Consider the following 16,993-nt stretch of genomic DNA (forward strand, 5'->3'; position numbering starts at 1 on the left):
GCTGGCTCCTATTGCCAGTCTGCCACTAATTGGCTGTCTCTCACCTGTGGCCACAAATGCTCTGTGTCTCTTTTCAGCCATCTAGACATGATTCCACAAATAAATTCGTTAAAATTACAACCAACTTGGACTGCAACATTTCAGCTAGCTCTAAATGCAATGAATCAGCCCCTGTGCTTGTGTTCTATTACCCTCTACAGAATGAAATCAGATATTCTCAAGTATGGATCTTTGGTCTCTTGGGCTCGGTTAACACTTCTAAGTTAAAAACTGCCACAGCAGTGCATTCAAGCGGCAGTGTGGACCTGGCACTGGCTCTGGGAAGGAACCCTCCCAGTGCTGTAGGAAAACTACCTCCATGAGGGGAGTAGCTAACAGTGCTGGGACCTTGCTTACACTGGCACTGTAGCGCACTGTAATTCACTGCATGCAATGTGGGTGTGCGTTTCTTCATACCCTCGAGCGAGAAAGTTCCAGAGCAGTAAAGCGGCAGTGTAGATAAGCCCTTATTGGCGACAGCTGACAGAGAGTCCCTGTTAGCTTGACAATAGTTGCTAGAGCTTTTTGGCACAGGAGGATTTCAGCATTTCCTTGCTGTCGTTATGAAGTTCTGAGGGGCCACAGAGGGCAGCACAGTGAAAATATGGAAGCTGGATTAATCCTTCACCACCACAACTCTTTAGTTCAGGGGTGGCCAACTCACAGCTCTTGAGCTGCATGTGGCTCTTTGAGTCATTAAATGTGGCTCCTCTTTTGAATCACGAGCCCGGAGTGCTGTCTGCTGCTCTGTACATGTGCCCAGTGCTTGGTGGGAGAAGTGTGTGGTGGTGGCAGTGGCTCTGCTAAGTCACTGGCATTGAGTTAGAGTGGGTGGGGGTGGCTGGGGTCACTGGCTGTGGGGGAGTGGGAGGGCATATATATATATATCATCATTGGCACTCATTGGTGTCCAATGCCTCCCTCACTATTTCCTTCCTTCTTTCCCTGTCCAGTGTGGAGTGGCTTAGTTTCTGCAGACTAGCTGCGCACCAACCTACCACACCATCTACCCATTCTCTGGGGGGTCTGCCTCTCCTGTTCAAACCGTCCATTATGTTGAATACCAGGGTTTTGATTTTTCATTCGTTGTTCATTCTGCAAATATGTCCAAATAGTTGTAGCTTCCATTTTATAACCTTCTGCAGTACGTTCTCTTCCTGCTGTATCTTCTTATATAATTCCTCATTGGTGACCTTCTGCATCCATCCTATTCTCAGGATCTTTCTATAACTCCTCCTCTCAAATGCCAATATCCTCCTTGAATCTTTCGTTATCACCCATGTCTCACACCTGTACAACATGCTGCTGAACACACAAATTTTCAAGATGCTCAGCTTTGTTTCTAAGCTAATTGCTTTGCTTTTCCAGATCTTATCTATCCCCTTCAAACTTGCTCTTGCTTTCGCAGTTCTAGTTTCTATTTCCTTCCTACAGTCTAGATCATACATCATGTTGCTCCCTAAATATGTGAACTTCTGTACATTCTCTAGTTTGATCTCGTCAACAGCGATTTTCCTTCCGATTGCCTTATCTCCAAATATCATTGTTTTTGTTTTATCAATATTCATAAACAGTCATTATTGCTTCCCTTCCTTGCTTGGCACCTGCATCATTCTTGCTAGCTTCTCTTTATCTTTCTCAATGATACCTATATCACTCATGAACCTCAAGTTGTTGATTCTCATCCCGTGCACAGATATCCTTTCTACATCTTCCTTGATCTTGTCAATCACGCTTTCTAGGTGTGTGATGAAGATACTTGGCGATACCGGATCTCCTTGTCTTGTATCTCTACTCATTCAAAACCAGCTTCCCAGTTCTCCACACATTCTCACCACTGCCTCTGCATTGTCCTTGATATCCTTCAACAACCACATGAGTCTGCTCTCCACTCCACACAACTCCCAAGTCACTTTCTGATCTATACTGTCTAGTGCTTTCTGAAAATCAATGAAGCAATTGTAGATGTTCTTGTTCTTTTGTCAAGCTTTCTCCACCATCAATCTTAGTGCCAATATCTGCTGTATGATACTTCCATCTATATAATACCCATGTATGGACAAGATCAAGGGAGAGGTAGAAGGGATATCTTTGCACCCTATCCACAACGCTTTTTGCACTCAATCTGTGACTCTTAGTCCCCATCCGGTTGGCCACCTCTGCTTTAGTTTCCCACACAAACCCTAAATAACTTGAGTTTGTACAGTGATGGGAGAGAATGGCTTCCCCAAGCCTGACAAGTTATATGTAGTAATCTGAACTCATGGCTATGGGAAGTGGAGTGGGTGAGGAGGAACCAACTTTCTATTACTCTGTCACCAGCTTGCAATCTGAAATAGATTTTTCAAATCAACATTTAATTATCTTTTAAATTAATGGAACACCAAACACAAAGCATTCTTCTTGAAACCAAATTCTGACTTCTATTTCCACTAACCTGGGGCTGGGTTTACACTACAGAGTTTTGTTGACAGAAATTACTATTGGGACATATTTCCCGACAGAACCTCTGTCGATAGGACACTTCCACACCTAATAGAGGCTCTTCCTGTCAATGCCCAGCCCTCTATCGACAGAACAGTCAACCGGAAACTCTGCAAACATGGCAGCCTGTCAACATAGGGCCCCCCGGTGCCTCTACATTATTTTTTTGTCAACAGAATCTGTTGACAGAGCCATTATGCTTCACATGGGAGCGACTTACCTCTCCTGGGAAAACTGCTACATTCTATTGACTGTTTCTCAACAGAACACATTTGTAGTGTGGACACTCCATGAGTTTTGTCAACAAAACCCCCGATTTGTCAACAAAACTCGGTAGTGTAGACAGTACCTGAGAGTGCTAATTTTCTGATGTCAAAGAATTTGTGCTTACACTCTTCAATAGCCTAAAACACTACAGTGATTCTTAGTAGCACTACTGGCCCTTTTCATTTGAGGAGCTCAATGCACATAAACAGTAATTAGTTAAAGGTCACAAGCACCCTGGAAGTAGAAAAGTATTATTCCCATTTTATAGATGATGAAACTGAGGCCTAGAGAGATTAAGTCACTTGCCCAAAGCCATAAAGTGAATGGATGTCAAGAAGAGAATTAGGAGTCTTGACATTCAGCCCTCTACTCTCTATAGAGCCCCTCGTACCCAGTTTGAAACATTAAGAAACCCTTTTCAGGGCCTCAATTTGCCATCAGACAAGGCTTGGTGTGAGTTAGTTTGAAATTGTACAAATTGCCACACCTGTAAACATTAAACTTTGTTAATTATATGATTTTGTTTATTTTGTTGTGGGATTCATGCTGATTGAAGATTCAAGGTCCAAAGTGCTGGACTTTACAGAGCAATGGAAGAGGCTTTTCAGTCTCAAGAAACAAGACAAGCAAATATACATACATTAAAGTGCCTTTCATGCTTCAGAAAGAACTAACCATAGATCAGTATGACCCGAGAACAAAACTGGACAATGTTCTACAGGAAATGGTCTTCCCTCGGCAGAGACATGGACTGGATGATAGGCCCTGTCCATCTCTGTTTTCTATGGTTCTGTAAGCAGAGATCCAGGTAATACAAGCTTCTCACAGACCGAGAGAATGCACTCACACTGATGTGAAAGGTTGATCCTCACTTCAGTGGCTCATTCAGCCCTGCACTAGCCTGGGAGACTGTATTAGCAGCTAAGCTGTAGAAATGCTACATGACTTCCATGTCTACAGGAATTTCTTCCTTGCAGAGTCTCACTTTTCCCCATTTTATGGTCTGTCCCTCAAACATTTGCTGAGACAAGATGATGAGGTGGTCTCTTCAAACGGACTGACATCTGTTGGTGAGAGATATAAGCTTTTGAGTTAACAAAGAGCTCCTGTCCAGGTCTGGGAAAAAGTTCTTGGAAGCTTGTATCTCTTACCAACAGAAGCTGGTCCAATAAACAATATTATCTCACCCACCTTGTCTCTCTAATAACATGGGTCTTGACAGGGCTACCAACACACATGAGGATTTTCTGAACAGAGTGCATGTTCCTTACCTGCAGCTCCTGAATTTCCATTTAGACCTGGAACAGATGAATCATTCTCCAGCCTTTCTGGATGAAAAGTGTCTGTTTTGGCTCTGTAGGCCCTGCCACCACCTCCTGCTGCAATTATCAAGGGGACTGGCTCTCCATTCTCCATCTTAACAGGGTGAATTGAGAAATGCAGCTGGGTTTATGGTGTATCAAGCATGCAAATACAAGTTCATCCCACGCGCTAGTCATTTCGTGTTGCACTCAGCAAGCCCGTAGGACTTCTGAGCCGTACAAATTACTGTTGCATTTTTCATGTACCTGCATCCAAAGGATGCTACTAATCATACCATGTTCAGTGGAGAACAGCAGCTTCGATGGCTGTATGTATGTGCAAGCCAGTGCTCATGCTCTTGCAAAGCACGCAATGTTATCCTGTACGATATAGTGTACCAATTACAAAAGTGCTAAGGTACGTGTCTCTGCGTACTGCAGTAGAGCAGCTCCACTTTGCAAGGGATTACCACTTTGGGAGCTGTGTGAGTGTGCACAGATAGTATGCTATCTTGCAAGTCAATTGAGCCGAAATGCACTGAGAACATCCAGAATTGGGATTTGGAATGAATGCCAACTGATTAGCCAACTTTTGATAAACACTTAAATGACCTGCAGTGGAGAGCAAGTGGCTTTAGCTGAAAGGCTACACCTACAGCAAAGCGTAAATGTTGATCCCCAGCTGTTCATATGCTGCAACACAGCAGAAATCAAAGGCTACAAGGCCTGGCGTATTCTACAGTTGAACAGCATCAGAAACTGCTGTGGAATTCTCCCCTTCCAGAACTGTGCTCCAGAATCTCACGCCACATTAAAAATTATATTTTTAGTCTGTGTGCTAGAAGATAAATCTCAAAAACATGAACAGAATGTAAATGAATGCAGTGACCCTGTCTGAGTCAGCAGACAGCCTTAGCCAAAAGCTCTAAGAGGTCTGAACAAGGCCATTCAACTCAATCTGAGGCTCAGGTCCTCTGCATCCACAGCCATAAATTGCAAATATAAGTTATATTTAAACTCACTTTAAGGCTCATTTACACTGTCAGAGCTGTTTAAAGTGTCCTTAGTATAAGTGGGAATCAGGCCCGGAGATTTCTTGGTGTTCCAGGATATGTTAATAAACAAAGGATGGCTTTCATGCTAAAGAGCTAGGTAATGAACAGTATTTTTATGTAATAGGATATAATGGCTTTGCTTCTGTACCTTAAATATATACGTTGCTCCTCCCCCTCCACCACCTCCTCCTGCCCATTCATGGACACTTCTATTCACTCGAATCTCCTCTTCAATCACTTTATTCTCTCCAATGCATACTTTCTGTATAATGTGGTTAGTCTGCAGAGAGAGAACAGCAAGTCTGGGTTTCTGCCAGGAGCCTCCACTTCACCAACTCACTATAGGCAAAGTAAGTTCAGTTACTCCCAAGGCCTCATATTCTTCCAATGGTCCCAGGGTACTTCCACCAAACTGTGGGCTCCAATGGGAGCAGATACAGGCTTGCACTCTCCTACAAGAGTGCCACCTTTTGCTCTGCCACTGACCAAAGGAACTCGAGGTTTTTTTCCCCTTTAATTGAAATGTTTTAAAGTGAATTCAGTGCTGATCAAGTGTCAAATAGTCCTGTGGCACCTTATAGACTAACAGATATTTTGGAGCATAAGCTTTCGTGAATAAAGACCCACTTCGTCTTTACCCACGAAAGCTTATGCTCCAAAATATCAGTTAGTCTATAAGGTACCACAGGACTTCTGGTTGTTTTTGAAGACACAGACTAACACGGCTACCTCTGTAAGGCTACTGCTGATAGGAATAAGGGGATTTCGAAGTTGGCAGGGTCCTTGTGGAAAGAACCCTGATGTAGATGAGCCACGTCTGAGCAAAAGGCAGCAATTTCAAAGTGCCGCGGCCGGTGGCATGCTAATGAGGTGCTGAATATGCATTTCAGCGCCTCATTAGTATTCTTCGAAATGGCCATTAGCCTGGCTACTATTTCGAAGATTTCTCTAAGTGTAGACATGGCCTAAGTGTCAAACAGACATCCTTAGAAACTGATGTCCTATATTTATCCACAAAAGAAGTATGGCACAGTCTGAAGGTAGATCTGCTCTACGTGCCCAGGGTATGGTTCCTCTGGTTGTGTACACATGTTCAGGGGCGCTGGAACAATGTGTATAGTGGGGGAGGGGAGCTGAGAGTCACTGAACCAAACTATAAATCCTGTACACAATAGAAACCACTGCAAGCTAGAAGGTGTGGCAGCACCACCAGCACATGCTCATGCTAGTGTTAAGTATAAATAGCAGGACAGCAGTGCTAGCATGGATAGTGGCAGCAGAGGCACGGTTGAACTGCACTTACCTGCCAGAAACTGGGGGGAAGGGTATGTACTCAGCACAGCTCAGCTACACTTCCACAGCTCGGCTACACTTCAACTGCACAATTTCTACTCAGGCTCGCTCAAGGAGAGCTAGCAGGAGTACGTGCACACAAAGAGTGGAATCAGACCTTTAGCTCATGGTGCAGATGTAGCCAATGCAAACCTCTCCCAATCTGCCTGCCTGTAACCATAATAACTTGGTTTTCACACAGCATTTTTCACTCAGATTTCCACGGGCTTTACACAAGAAGGTAAACATTGTTGCTATCTCTGTTGCACAAATGGGGAAACAGAGGCACCTGACAAAGACCTAACGTGCTCCAAGTGACCCAGCAAGTCAGTGGCAGCCAGGAAGAGAGCTCAGCTCTCCTGACTTCCAGGTCAATGCCCTAACACTGCCAACATGCTTCAGTCTTGACTTGGAAGGACCCCCTAAAGATAAAGCCTGACTACCAATCAGTTCCAAATGCCATGACAGCTTTTGTGGCTGACAATCAATCACAGGGCAATCAGCTGAGTATGTACCAACTCATTTCAAACTGACCAACAGGAAGCCAGAATTACCAACCACAACTACATTTTAGTCACCTCAGAGAAAAAACAAACAATAGTTTGGTGACTAATTATGCTCATTTGATTCACCCCTGTAGTCCTACTGAAATCTATCAGAGCACTTGTGTGTGTGTCCAATAGGCATGATTTAATGCTGGAGTTTTACATTGGTCATTAGCTATTCTCCTTTCTGGGAGTCGAGTACCTGTCTCTCAATCTCTGTCTTGTTAATTATACCAGGCTCCTCACGACGTTAATGAGCCTGAAAGGAAATATTTACAGACAATATTTGTTTAAATATAATCCTCCCTCTGTATCTTCCCATTCTCACACACAAGCATTTTGTTGTGAGAGAAGAACTTGATGCAGTCATCATTCCAATTTAGACCTGAAGTGTTTTGTTTACTATCAAGTGGATTGAAAACTTGCCTGCCAAGTACTATTGTCACAATTAAAAATCCACCTCAGGCAAGAATTTGATTCAGCATCTGGAAGGAGAGGACGAATAAAATGACAGAGGACAATGACCCAGAAATACCAGTTCCAATCGGATTAAAAAAACCCCAACTCTTCATTGTAAAGATATAACTTATTACAATCCAATCAAGTAAAAGTCCTTCCCATAAGTCATTGCAATCTCTTTGCTTCGATGAAAGAATTACATTAGCACTCAATAAATTCTCACTAAGATTACAGTGGCCTGTAATTTAATGACTTCACATAGTACATTCCACAGAAATGGCCTGATTATACATGCTAAATGAAAGTCTCAGTTAGGACAGACTTAATTCTAAAGGGTTCTGACTTTAATTGTGTGTGTAAATGACTGTCTCTGTGCGTGGTGGTGGGGATGCTATTCGAGTTTAAGCATTGTCCACAATATTTGGTTTTCAGGCCTCCAGACCCTTTCACTTTCCTGCCTGCACCCTCCTTCCCTTCCCTGGTCAAAGTCTGTAGTGGGCAGTAATACTTCAGTTTTGTGAACCTCAGTCATTTGATAAGCACCACCACCAATAACCCGATGAAGACTAAATGCCCAGATCAAAAGCTGCGGTGAGATTTCACAGGACAACGCTTAATTTTCCTCCATTAGGGCTTTCACCAAAAGAAAAGAATTCTCATAAGTATCTTTGCTACTGCAGCTCTCAGAAGTAGTAATGGAAGGTGACAGTCTTGTACGCAATTTGTAGTGCTTCTTAGTAACAGTGGAAGTTGGATTTATTCAGTAGCAATGCATTCAGCCTCTGCCATGTGCAAAGCCGGAGCAAATGGGCTTTGTGTGGTGATCGGTGTAGCATTTGAGGAGCTCATATCACAGATGGAGCTGAGGTTGGAGGGAAAGGGAAAAAACCTAATGAAGCCAAACTTGCAGAGTGTCCCTCAGACTGGGTGAGGCTGTCCCTCCCTTCTGCAGAATGAGAAAGGGATTTGGTACTTAAAACCAAAGATCCCCTGAGAGGCATGCAGATCTACTGAGGACCCCGCTGTCCCATGTCAGGACTGAAACATCAGCTCCTCATGGGTATGTCTACACAACAATTAAACACCTGCAGGGAGCCAAGGTCAGCTGACATGCAGTTTGGCTCAAGGTTGTGTAACTGTATTGTAGATATTTGGGCTGGACCCTGGGCTCTGAAACCTTCTCCCTTTGCAAAGTCCCAAGTCTTGGGCCTCAAAGCCTGAGCCCCATGATCCTGACATGGGACAGCTGCTGCCGTGTAACTGCAGTACAGACATACCCTTAATCTTAAGTCCCTATGAGAACTCTTCCATCTATACTCTGAACAACTCAAACCCAAATTCCTAAATTCCGACAGTTGTAAGATGTAAAGATGCCAGTGCTGGAAAAAGGTCAACATGAGACAAATGACAATAACTTACACTAGGGCAGGCATCTTCTCCTTGCTGGCCTACCAAGATGTATAAGGTATCATCCTTCTGGAGGTCAAAAATCCCCAGTACGGACACACCATGGGATCTCACCATAGTATTCTTCCCGCCTTTCCCACCGGCTGCTCCATAGCCTGAGATGCTGCAGTGAAAAGAAAAGGCAAAAGCCTGATATCAAATTGCTCCAAATGGGTGAAAGCAGTGCAATGGGATGCTAAACAGTTTTATACTGTACAGCCAGGAGGTGTTCATGTGTGTAACACACTTTATTTAAACTAATGTCAGACCTACTTGTCAGTACACTGAAGGAGCTTATGTAGTGAACACATCTGGCATGCATTTTTCTGGGACCATGGTCAGTCCATAGCTGGTGAAGCAGCTTGATGTGCCAGTAGGAGCCCTGCAACCTACCATGTATAAGGTGTGCATGACATGGTGTCAGATGTAAACTAGTGCCAAAGGAGAACAGAAAAAGAAGGAAAGCAGCAACAAAAGCTGTGAACAGGAACAAAGCACCAAAAGTTTTAGTAACTCATCAGTGGACCACTCTTCAAAGTCCCAGAGAACATGACCTTTGAGAAACTTTCACAATGGACAGACTTCAAGATTTTGAACTGGCACCAAACTCAATAAGGAAACCAAAGACTTCAATTATAGTCTTTAATTTATGCTATGGGAAAGCAAGCAAAGCATATCTTTAAATCCTTTGACTTTTCTGCAAATAGTCACAAAGACAACTCAGCAAAGTTCTGGCTATCTTTGTCACTTACTTTATAGCCCCAGAGACATGAGGTTTACAAAAGAGCATTTTTTCAGCAGGGAATTCAAGGACCAGAGGAAAGCCATTGAATGCTTGATAAGAACCCTACATGCACTGGCTGAAAACTGTAATTTTGGAACTGCAAACCACGAAAATACCACAGACAGGCTGGTAATTGGGTCAACAGATAAAACCTTTCACAGCAGCTACAGCGATAAACTATATAGATAGAAAAATAGTCTGAAATGCTGAGACAGGAAAACCAAGAGCAACTTGTCAAACCTGGAAAACAAGCAATGAGCTCAGAAGCAGTTAACAGATGTAGCCTGAGTATACCAATTCTTTACCATAAGGTGCCTGAAATTAAGAGAGAGAATTCCCACAGAGAAATGACCAATTCCAATCAAACATTGAAGCCTGGCAGCTAACTATACAAGAAGTGGAAAAATTCACAGCAACATATGATACATATCCAGCCAAAAGCATAAGACGTGAGAAATACGCACATTTATGGAAATTTTGCAGTTGTTTGCCACAGCAAAGCAGTCAGAGCATCGACTCACATTACAGACAATCAAAAGCCATTGCTTCTGGGTTCTCCCTCTTGTGATAACTGGGTGAATGAAGCTGAGTATTCTGGCAAGGACTACTGATTTTAAAATGACACTTACAACAACAAGCATCTTTGGCACTTTAAGATTTATTTGGACATAAACTTCAAGAGCAAAGACCCATTTCAGCAGGTGCAACATGTGGACTCCTTGTTTTTGCAGATACAGTCTAACGGGGCTAGCTATCCCTCTAATGAACGCCTTTACAGCAGGTGATAGACACTCAGAGAACTGCTGGGTTTAGAACCTGGTGACCATGCCCATGTCAACTGGATTTAGTAAAAGGAAGGACAACTCCAGCCAGAGATGACTGATGAGGAGGGATGTGGTGGAGGGGTGGTCACATGACGGCCCACCATGTGACTCCTCCCAACACCACTCCTATCCCAGAGGAGGGCCAGGACAACCCCCCTTCTGTCCCAGGCTCTGCCTCTTCCCCACCTTGCACCATCCACACTCCTCCTCTTACCCACCCTGGCTTCATCTCTACCCCTCTTCCTCCAAGTGATGTGGCCTGTGGGACTAGCAGGGGATTACCCCTCCTTCGCCACCAACTCACTGGCAACAGCAGGGAGAAGCAGAGCAACATGACCCCAGCCTGTTTCAGTCCCCTGGCTCCCAGCCACGCCACTCCACTTCCTGCCAGTGAGTGCGGGGGGAAATCCTACCCCCACCCCCAATTGACACAGTGCAGAGCAGGCTAGGGCAGGGGTGTCTGAGCCCTGTTGCAGGAGCCAGGCCCCTTGCTAGTCTCCCGGGCTGCCCAGAGGCTCTGGGTCCTTGCCTCCCCTGCCCATGGCATGGGCGAAGGGGGGCAAGAAATGTGTCTCTTTTGCCCTGCCCCCCATGCGTCACTCCTGACTCCAGCAGTCAGAAAGAAAAGAATTCAGCACCCAAGTCATTTCTGACTGAGACTAACAGTGAATAGCTCAGCAGGAACCATCAACACCTACAGTTTGTTCTTCAGAAAGAACGACGAACAGAGCAAACGCTATGGATGGTATGACTCAAGCATTCCAAACCAACCACAGTCCGTCATTGCAATTAGTGGACAGCAGATCAGGTTGTTCCACATTTGGGTCAAGTAACTGGAAAAGCAGTGTGATTTAGGGACTCTTAACAGACTGATCTGTTTCGAGCATCAAAGACAGTGTAAGTGGTAGGAATGTAGAACGTAAAAGTGGAGATGCAATGGAATGCCACACTGTATTGTAATGTTAAGCCACTACTGCGTGGAACACCACTACTGTTCAAATCTGTATCCGAAAACTGGTTCATAAATGTTCTCTTCATAAATGTGTCAGTTTGTTTGCATCAGTTTAATACCGTATTTAAGCTAACTTCAGACATATGTGGCAGACTTTTAGAGCATGTTATTGTGAACACATCTGCTATACAGAACAACAAGAAGTCTTGTGGCACCTTATAGACAAACAGATATTTTGGAGCATAAGCTTTCGTGGGCAAAGACCTGCTTCATCAGATGCATGGAGTGTGGGGTGGTGGCTTCAGAGGTATTTGAAGAGTGGGGTCCCAGTAAAAGGGAGGGCCAGAGCTGACAGGGTCTAGTCAGCAAGGTGGAAATGGCCCAGTATCAACAGTGCTTATCAAAAGAGGAAAAATCAAGTCAGATCAGACAGGGGGATGTGAGCCTTTGTCAGAGTCTAACGGGGAGATATTAACACCCAGAGCAGAGAAGCTGCCTTTGTAAGCTGCGAGCCACCCCCAGTCTCGTAGCTTACAAAGGCAGTTTCTCTGCTCTGGGTGTTACTACCTCCCCATTAGACTCTGACAAAGGCTCACATCCCCCTGTCTGATCTGACTTGATTTTTCCTCTTTTGATAAGTACTGTTGATACTGGGCCATTTCCACCTTGCTGACTAGACCCTGTCAGCTCTGGCCCTCCCTCTTACTGGGACCCCACTCTTTAAATACCCCTCTGAAACCACCACCCCACTCATGCATCTGAAGAAGCGGGTCTTTGTCCACTAAAGCTTATGCTCCAAAATACCTGTTAGTCTACAAGGTGCCACAAGACTGCTTGTTGTTCTCGAAGCTCCAGACTAAGACAGCTACCTCTCTGATACATATGCTATACAGGAGCCTGACCTGCTACCAGCCATGCTGCCTCATACCGTATATGAAAAATACATGACAAGTGGCTTCTGTACAGAAGCACGGGACCCACAGATGAAAGAGAGTTGAGCTTTTTCCTTGTCAATAGCAGACTATGATCATAATAGCAAAGAGCATCAGCCAATCATTACCACTTATCAGTACTTCTCTAGCCCATTGGGGCACCACTGCGGTAGGCACTATATGAACGCATAAGAAAAAGCTGGAGTTTGCCTCAAAGTGCTTACGGTTTAAGTAAATCAATATCCAAACCCCCCCCCGCCCCACCCCTGTGGAAAAGCAGGATAGTGAATGTAGGTAGTCCGTTGTGTCCGGCAATGACGTCTTGAGCTTGCACAGGCTCATCGGTTGTGGGACTGCATGTGGCTGAGGAGTCCAAGCTTTGAACGTCACGGGCGCTCGCAGTGGGGGCAAGGGAATTGTCCTGGCTCTGCTGGTGCAGCTGCTGCTGTTGCTTTCCTCCTTCCATGAGCATCAATGAGGCGCACGCGTCGCTGCTCTTCAAAGTTGTCATACGCGTGTAGTACAAAAGCACGCCAGCCTCTTCGGTCTTTTACACGCTGCTCTAGCTGATCTGGTTTTAAACCAGCATGAGCGATGTTGGCCTTCACGCTGTCTTTAATGTTTCTTGTGAGGCCTGCCTTGATTCCAGGATAGTGAACTCTGAAGATTATGCCCTCTTATCCAAAGAAGTGGTATAGCCAGAGTAGAGCAAGTGTAAGCGATTCTCACTTCTACTCAAGAGTGAGGAGAACTGATGTTGAACAAGGGCCTGAACTTTGTTGTGTAGAGGGACTCCCCGTCTCAGGGCTCTGTACTCCTTGCTATCTTTAAAGCTGAACATAGGGACAGAGAGCATGATGAGGAGCTATAAATACAAGATTCAGCAGGAGGAGTCCGGAGGAAGCAGGTAAGGAAACTGCAGCAAATGGCAGGAGCTGCAAGGGAGAAGGTTCTTGCACAAACAGCTGCAAACCTGTGTGAAGGGCCTGAAGGTAAATAGGGAGAGCCTAGACTGGTAAGAGCAAGTTCAAGCACACTTTTGCAAACAAGGCAGGCCAAGTCCTCTGACGTTTACATTTCATATGAAACATGTACCCCCTCAGGGCACTCATTGGAAGTGGTGCAGCTCAGTGCTGACTGTGAGATGGAGCGGGGCCATGGTGGGGGTGTATGTGGCCACCTGTGTCCCCCCAGGCATAGCCTATGCTGAGCACGCTCAGTACAAGCCAAGCAGCAAACCATGATGGGAGAAGAGGGGAGAATCAACCCTGTCAGCCTTTTCTCCTCTCATGTTGCCTCTTTCCAGGAGCTAGTAGGGCACTTGAAGACTCTAGTTTTTTGGCAGATAACAGCAATTATCTGCCAGCAGCAAACAACAAGCAGTCCTGTAGCACCTTAAAGACTAACACATGTATTAGCTCATGAGCGTTTGTGGGTAAGACCCACTTCTTCAGATCACTGGAGCCCCCCACTTCCCTAGTGTATGAATGTGTGGGGGAACTGGGCTCCCCCTACACTCTGCTCTGTGTGTGTGGCTGGCTCCCCACTTCCCTGTGGAGGGTGTGTGTGTGTGTGTGTGTGTGTGTGTGTGTGTGTGTGTGTGTGTGCGCGTGCGTGCGTGTGTGTGTGCGCGCGCCCATATGCTCCCCTCTTCCCTCTGGGTGGGTGTATGTGGCTGACAGGAGTAGTGTCTCCTAATCTAATCCAATTCCTATACAAAAGAAAGAAAATAAAATAAATATTAAACCCACTCGGCTCCAGTACTAACATATTCTGACATCCTGTGCAAGTCACTTAAGGGAGAATGACTAAGATTTGTCACTAACTCTGCAGCGGCAAAGAGACACAAACACAATGAGGACTCCCAGGCTCTATCTCAGCTGTGGGAGGGGAGTGGGGTCTCGTGGGCTACACTGGGGGCAGATATAGCTGGGCTCTACATATGAACATCAGAATGGCCATATGGGGTCAGACCAATGGTCCAGCTGACTCAGTATCCTGTCTTCCCACAGTGGCCAATAACAGTTTGGCTGAGCTTCACATGCAGGAGTGGGGAACATACAGCCCGTGGGCTGGATCCAACCTGCAGCTTGCCTGGATCTGGCCCATGAGGCTCAGGGCTCTGTCTCTGCACAGCAGGGAGCCCATGTGGCTGAAGCACCAGAGCCAGCTCAGTGCTGGGTGTGTGGTGGTGGGGACAGGGAGCCCCAAGCCTCATGGGCCAGGTCCAAGCTAGCCTGGTCTCGATCTAGCTCATAGGCTCTGCCTGGTGCGGCAGGAAGCATCTCCATACTGCTGCTCCTCCCGCACGCCGGCTGAGGGAATAGCAGTGCACGGATATGCTGGTCTGGAAGCTTTTCCTCCACTGCTCCATTGGCCAGAATTGAAGTGAGTGATAAGCAGCCGATGGGGCAGGGAGAAGAGGGTCCCTGGGAGTGGCAGGGGGCTCTGAGTGATGTGCCCAGAGATCTGTGTAAATAAGTGTCATCCCCCTCCCCTCACATACTCTCTGCCTGACCAGACCCTGCAATTCCACCCCCACCCTGCAGCCCACTTCCACTCCAGCCAACTCTTGCACCCCCTCCTACCCAGACCCCCAACCCACTCCTGCTCCTTACCTCCTGCCTAGACCTTGAACCCCAAGGCCATTTCTGCACCCTCTTTCCCACCCAGATCCACCCCCAGCCTGCTCCTGCACCCTTTATATAATGATTATATATATAAAAAAATGGAGATACACATCTCTCAGAGCTGGAAGGGACCTCAGGAGGTCATCTAGTCCAGTCCCCTGCCCTCTTAGCAGGGCCAAGCACCATCCCTGGCACTTATTTGCTCCAATCCCAAAGTGGCCTGCTCAGGGATTAAACTCACAATGCTGCGCTTAGCAGGCCAATGCTCAAATCACTGAGCTACCCCTCCCTCCCAGCCAGACCCTCCACCCCCACCCTGCTCCCTGGCATCCTCTCTCACATAATCAACCTCTCATTTTGGCCCTCCCCCAGAGCCTAGGGGCCCAAAAAATCTACTGACACCAGGCTCCCAGAAGAATTAATCTGGCCTGAGGGAAGCCCTGAACTGGGGTCCTCTTTCCTGCATAGGGCTGGAGCACAAGGGGAGTGAGGTGTCTCAGTTGGGGACCACATCAATGAGGGGTGAGACTTTTTTTGCTTCTTGCTTTGTGTAGTCCCTGGCTGATTTTTCGGTTGGTCAATGGCCCCGATGCCAAAAAAAAACCAAAAACCTCCCCCACTCCTGGATTAGTGTGAAAAAAATGAGGCTTTGGGATTCTGCTCCAAAGCAGTCAGCACAGAGCAAGCATGATGCTGAAGCAACTGTGGAGCGCCAAATACCTCAGAAAGCAGATGAGGTGCTTGGAATGTGACAATTATATTGATAACACTTTTTGCAACCAAACCAATCATTCCTTAATAAGGCTGTACGGGAGCCAGGAGAGAAAATGAGGGACACTGCTTAGGGTCCCTGGAACAGATGCTACACAGGCCAGGAGTTTACTGAGCTGATTTGCAGAAGGACATTGCAATGCCTAATGAGGTGCACCATCCAACAAGGCACACTGCTGGGCTAATCGGCTGCAATTAGGAGCCATATTTTGCTACATCTGAACAGATTTCGCATACAAGCCATAAAGTCAGGAAGAACAAGAAACGCCACTAGTGGCTCATTCACAGGCTTCAGGCAAATGTGAGCAGCAGATGCATCTCCATGGCTGCTCCTCATTCCTCAAAAGATGCCAACTGCTACTGAAACAAACAGAATGTTTCGTCTTCATAGTGTGGATCCTTGGCCAATAGAGAGCATTGACACATGTCAGAAGCATGCTAACTTGTTGGCTTGCAGAACTGAGGCCTCTAAGACAGAGCAGCCCAGGAAATCCAGAGGGGAGAATAATTTTGATTTCCTTCCAGCCTTTCTTCCTTTTAGCTTTTATTATATCAAGGAGTTGTGGACATTGATGAAGACGTTAGTTTTAGAGGGTGTAATGTGGTCCACCCACTTGTGGGTGCCCCTCTGCAGCCAAGGGTACTGCACAAGGTCTTGTTTGGTTGTCTTCAAGGCTCTGAGGGTGGGATCTGACTAGCCTTGTTCAGAGTGATGTCAGTTCCTATATTAGGCTTGTGGCCAGTCTTGTCACAGGGTCTTCCCCAGGTCTAGGTTCATCTTGTACTCGGAGATGTCCATTGTGTTGCTGGTCTCTCAGTCAGTACATATACTTGACTGGTTCGAGTTTCCATGAGGAACTGTTAGGCTGTAGCTCAGCAGCTTCTTTTATACTGACCTGCTGGGCCCTGATTGGCTGCCACAGAGACAGCCACTCTATCCTGCTGGGAGGGTCTCCTGCTCCTGTCACTGGGGTGGCATGTGGCAACGCCCCTGGCTTCCTGTAGGGCATCAGGGCCTAGTTCACCTCATCACGGGGGATTTGCATGAGACGTCAGGACAGCGTCTCAGAGAACTGGGGAAAGAGAGTCCATTCCACACATAGGCAGCAGCATGGAGAAAGTAATGGGGATTGTTTGGGAGGAGGGAAAAGGATCAGGATGTCAAGGCTGAC

At 46.2% G+C, this 16,993-nt stretch overlaps 1 protein-coding gene across 1 annotated transcript in view; it reads right to left on the bottom strand.

Annotated features, from left to right (window-relative positions):
* The window catches only part of ALK (ALK receptor tyrosine kinase), a 562,657-nt gene that overhangs the window by 38,504 nt on the left and 507,160 nt on the right, over nt 1–16,993 (bottom strand). The window contains exons 13-15 of the mRNA XM_074989826.1: nt 8,902–9,052; nt 5,295–5,426; nt 4,062–4,206 (exon numbers count right to left, since the gene is read on the bottom strand). Coding sequence (XP_074845927.1) covers nt 4,062–4,206; nt 5,295–5,426; nt 8,902–9,052 — 428 coding nt within the window. The remainder of the gene's footprint in view (nt 1–4,061; nt 4,207–5,294; nt 5,427–8,901; nt 9,053–16,993) is intronic.

This window comes from Carettochelys insculpta, chromosome 3 (assembly GCF_033958435.1).
Source record: "Carettochelys insculpta isolate YL-2023 chromosome 3, ASM3395843v1, whole genome shotgun sequence".
Classification (NCBI taxonomy): domain Eukaryota; kingdom Metazoa; phylum Chordata; order Testudines; family Carettochelyidae; genus Carettochelys; species Carettochelys insculpta.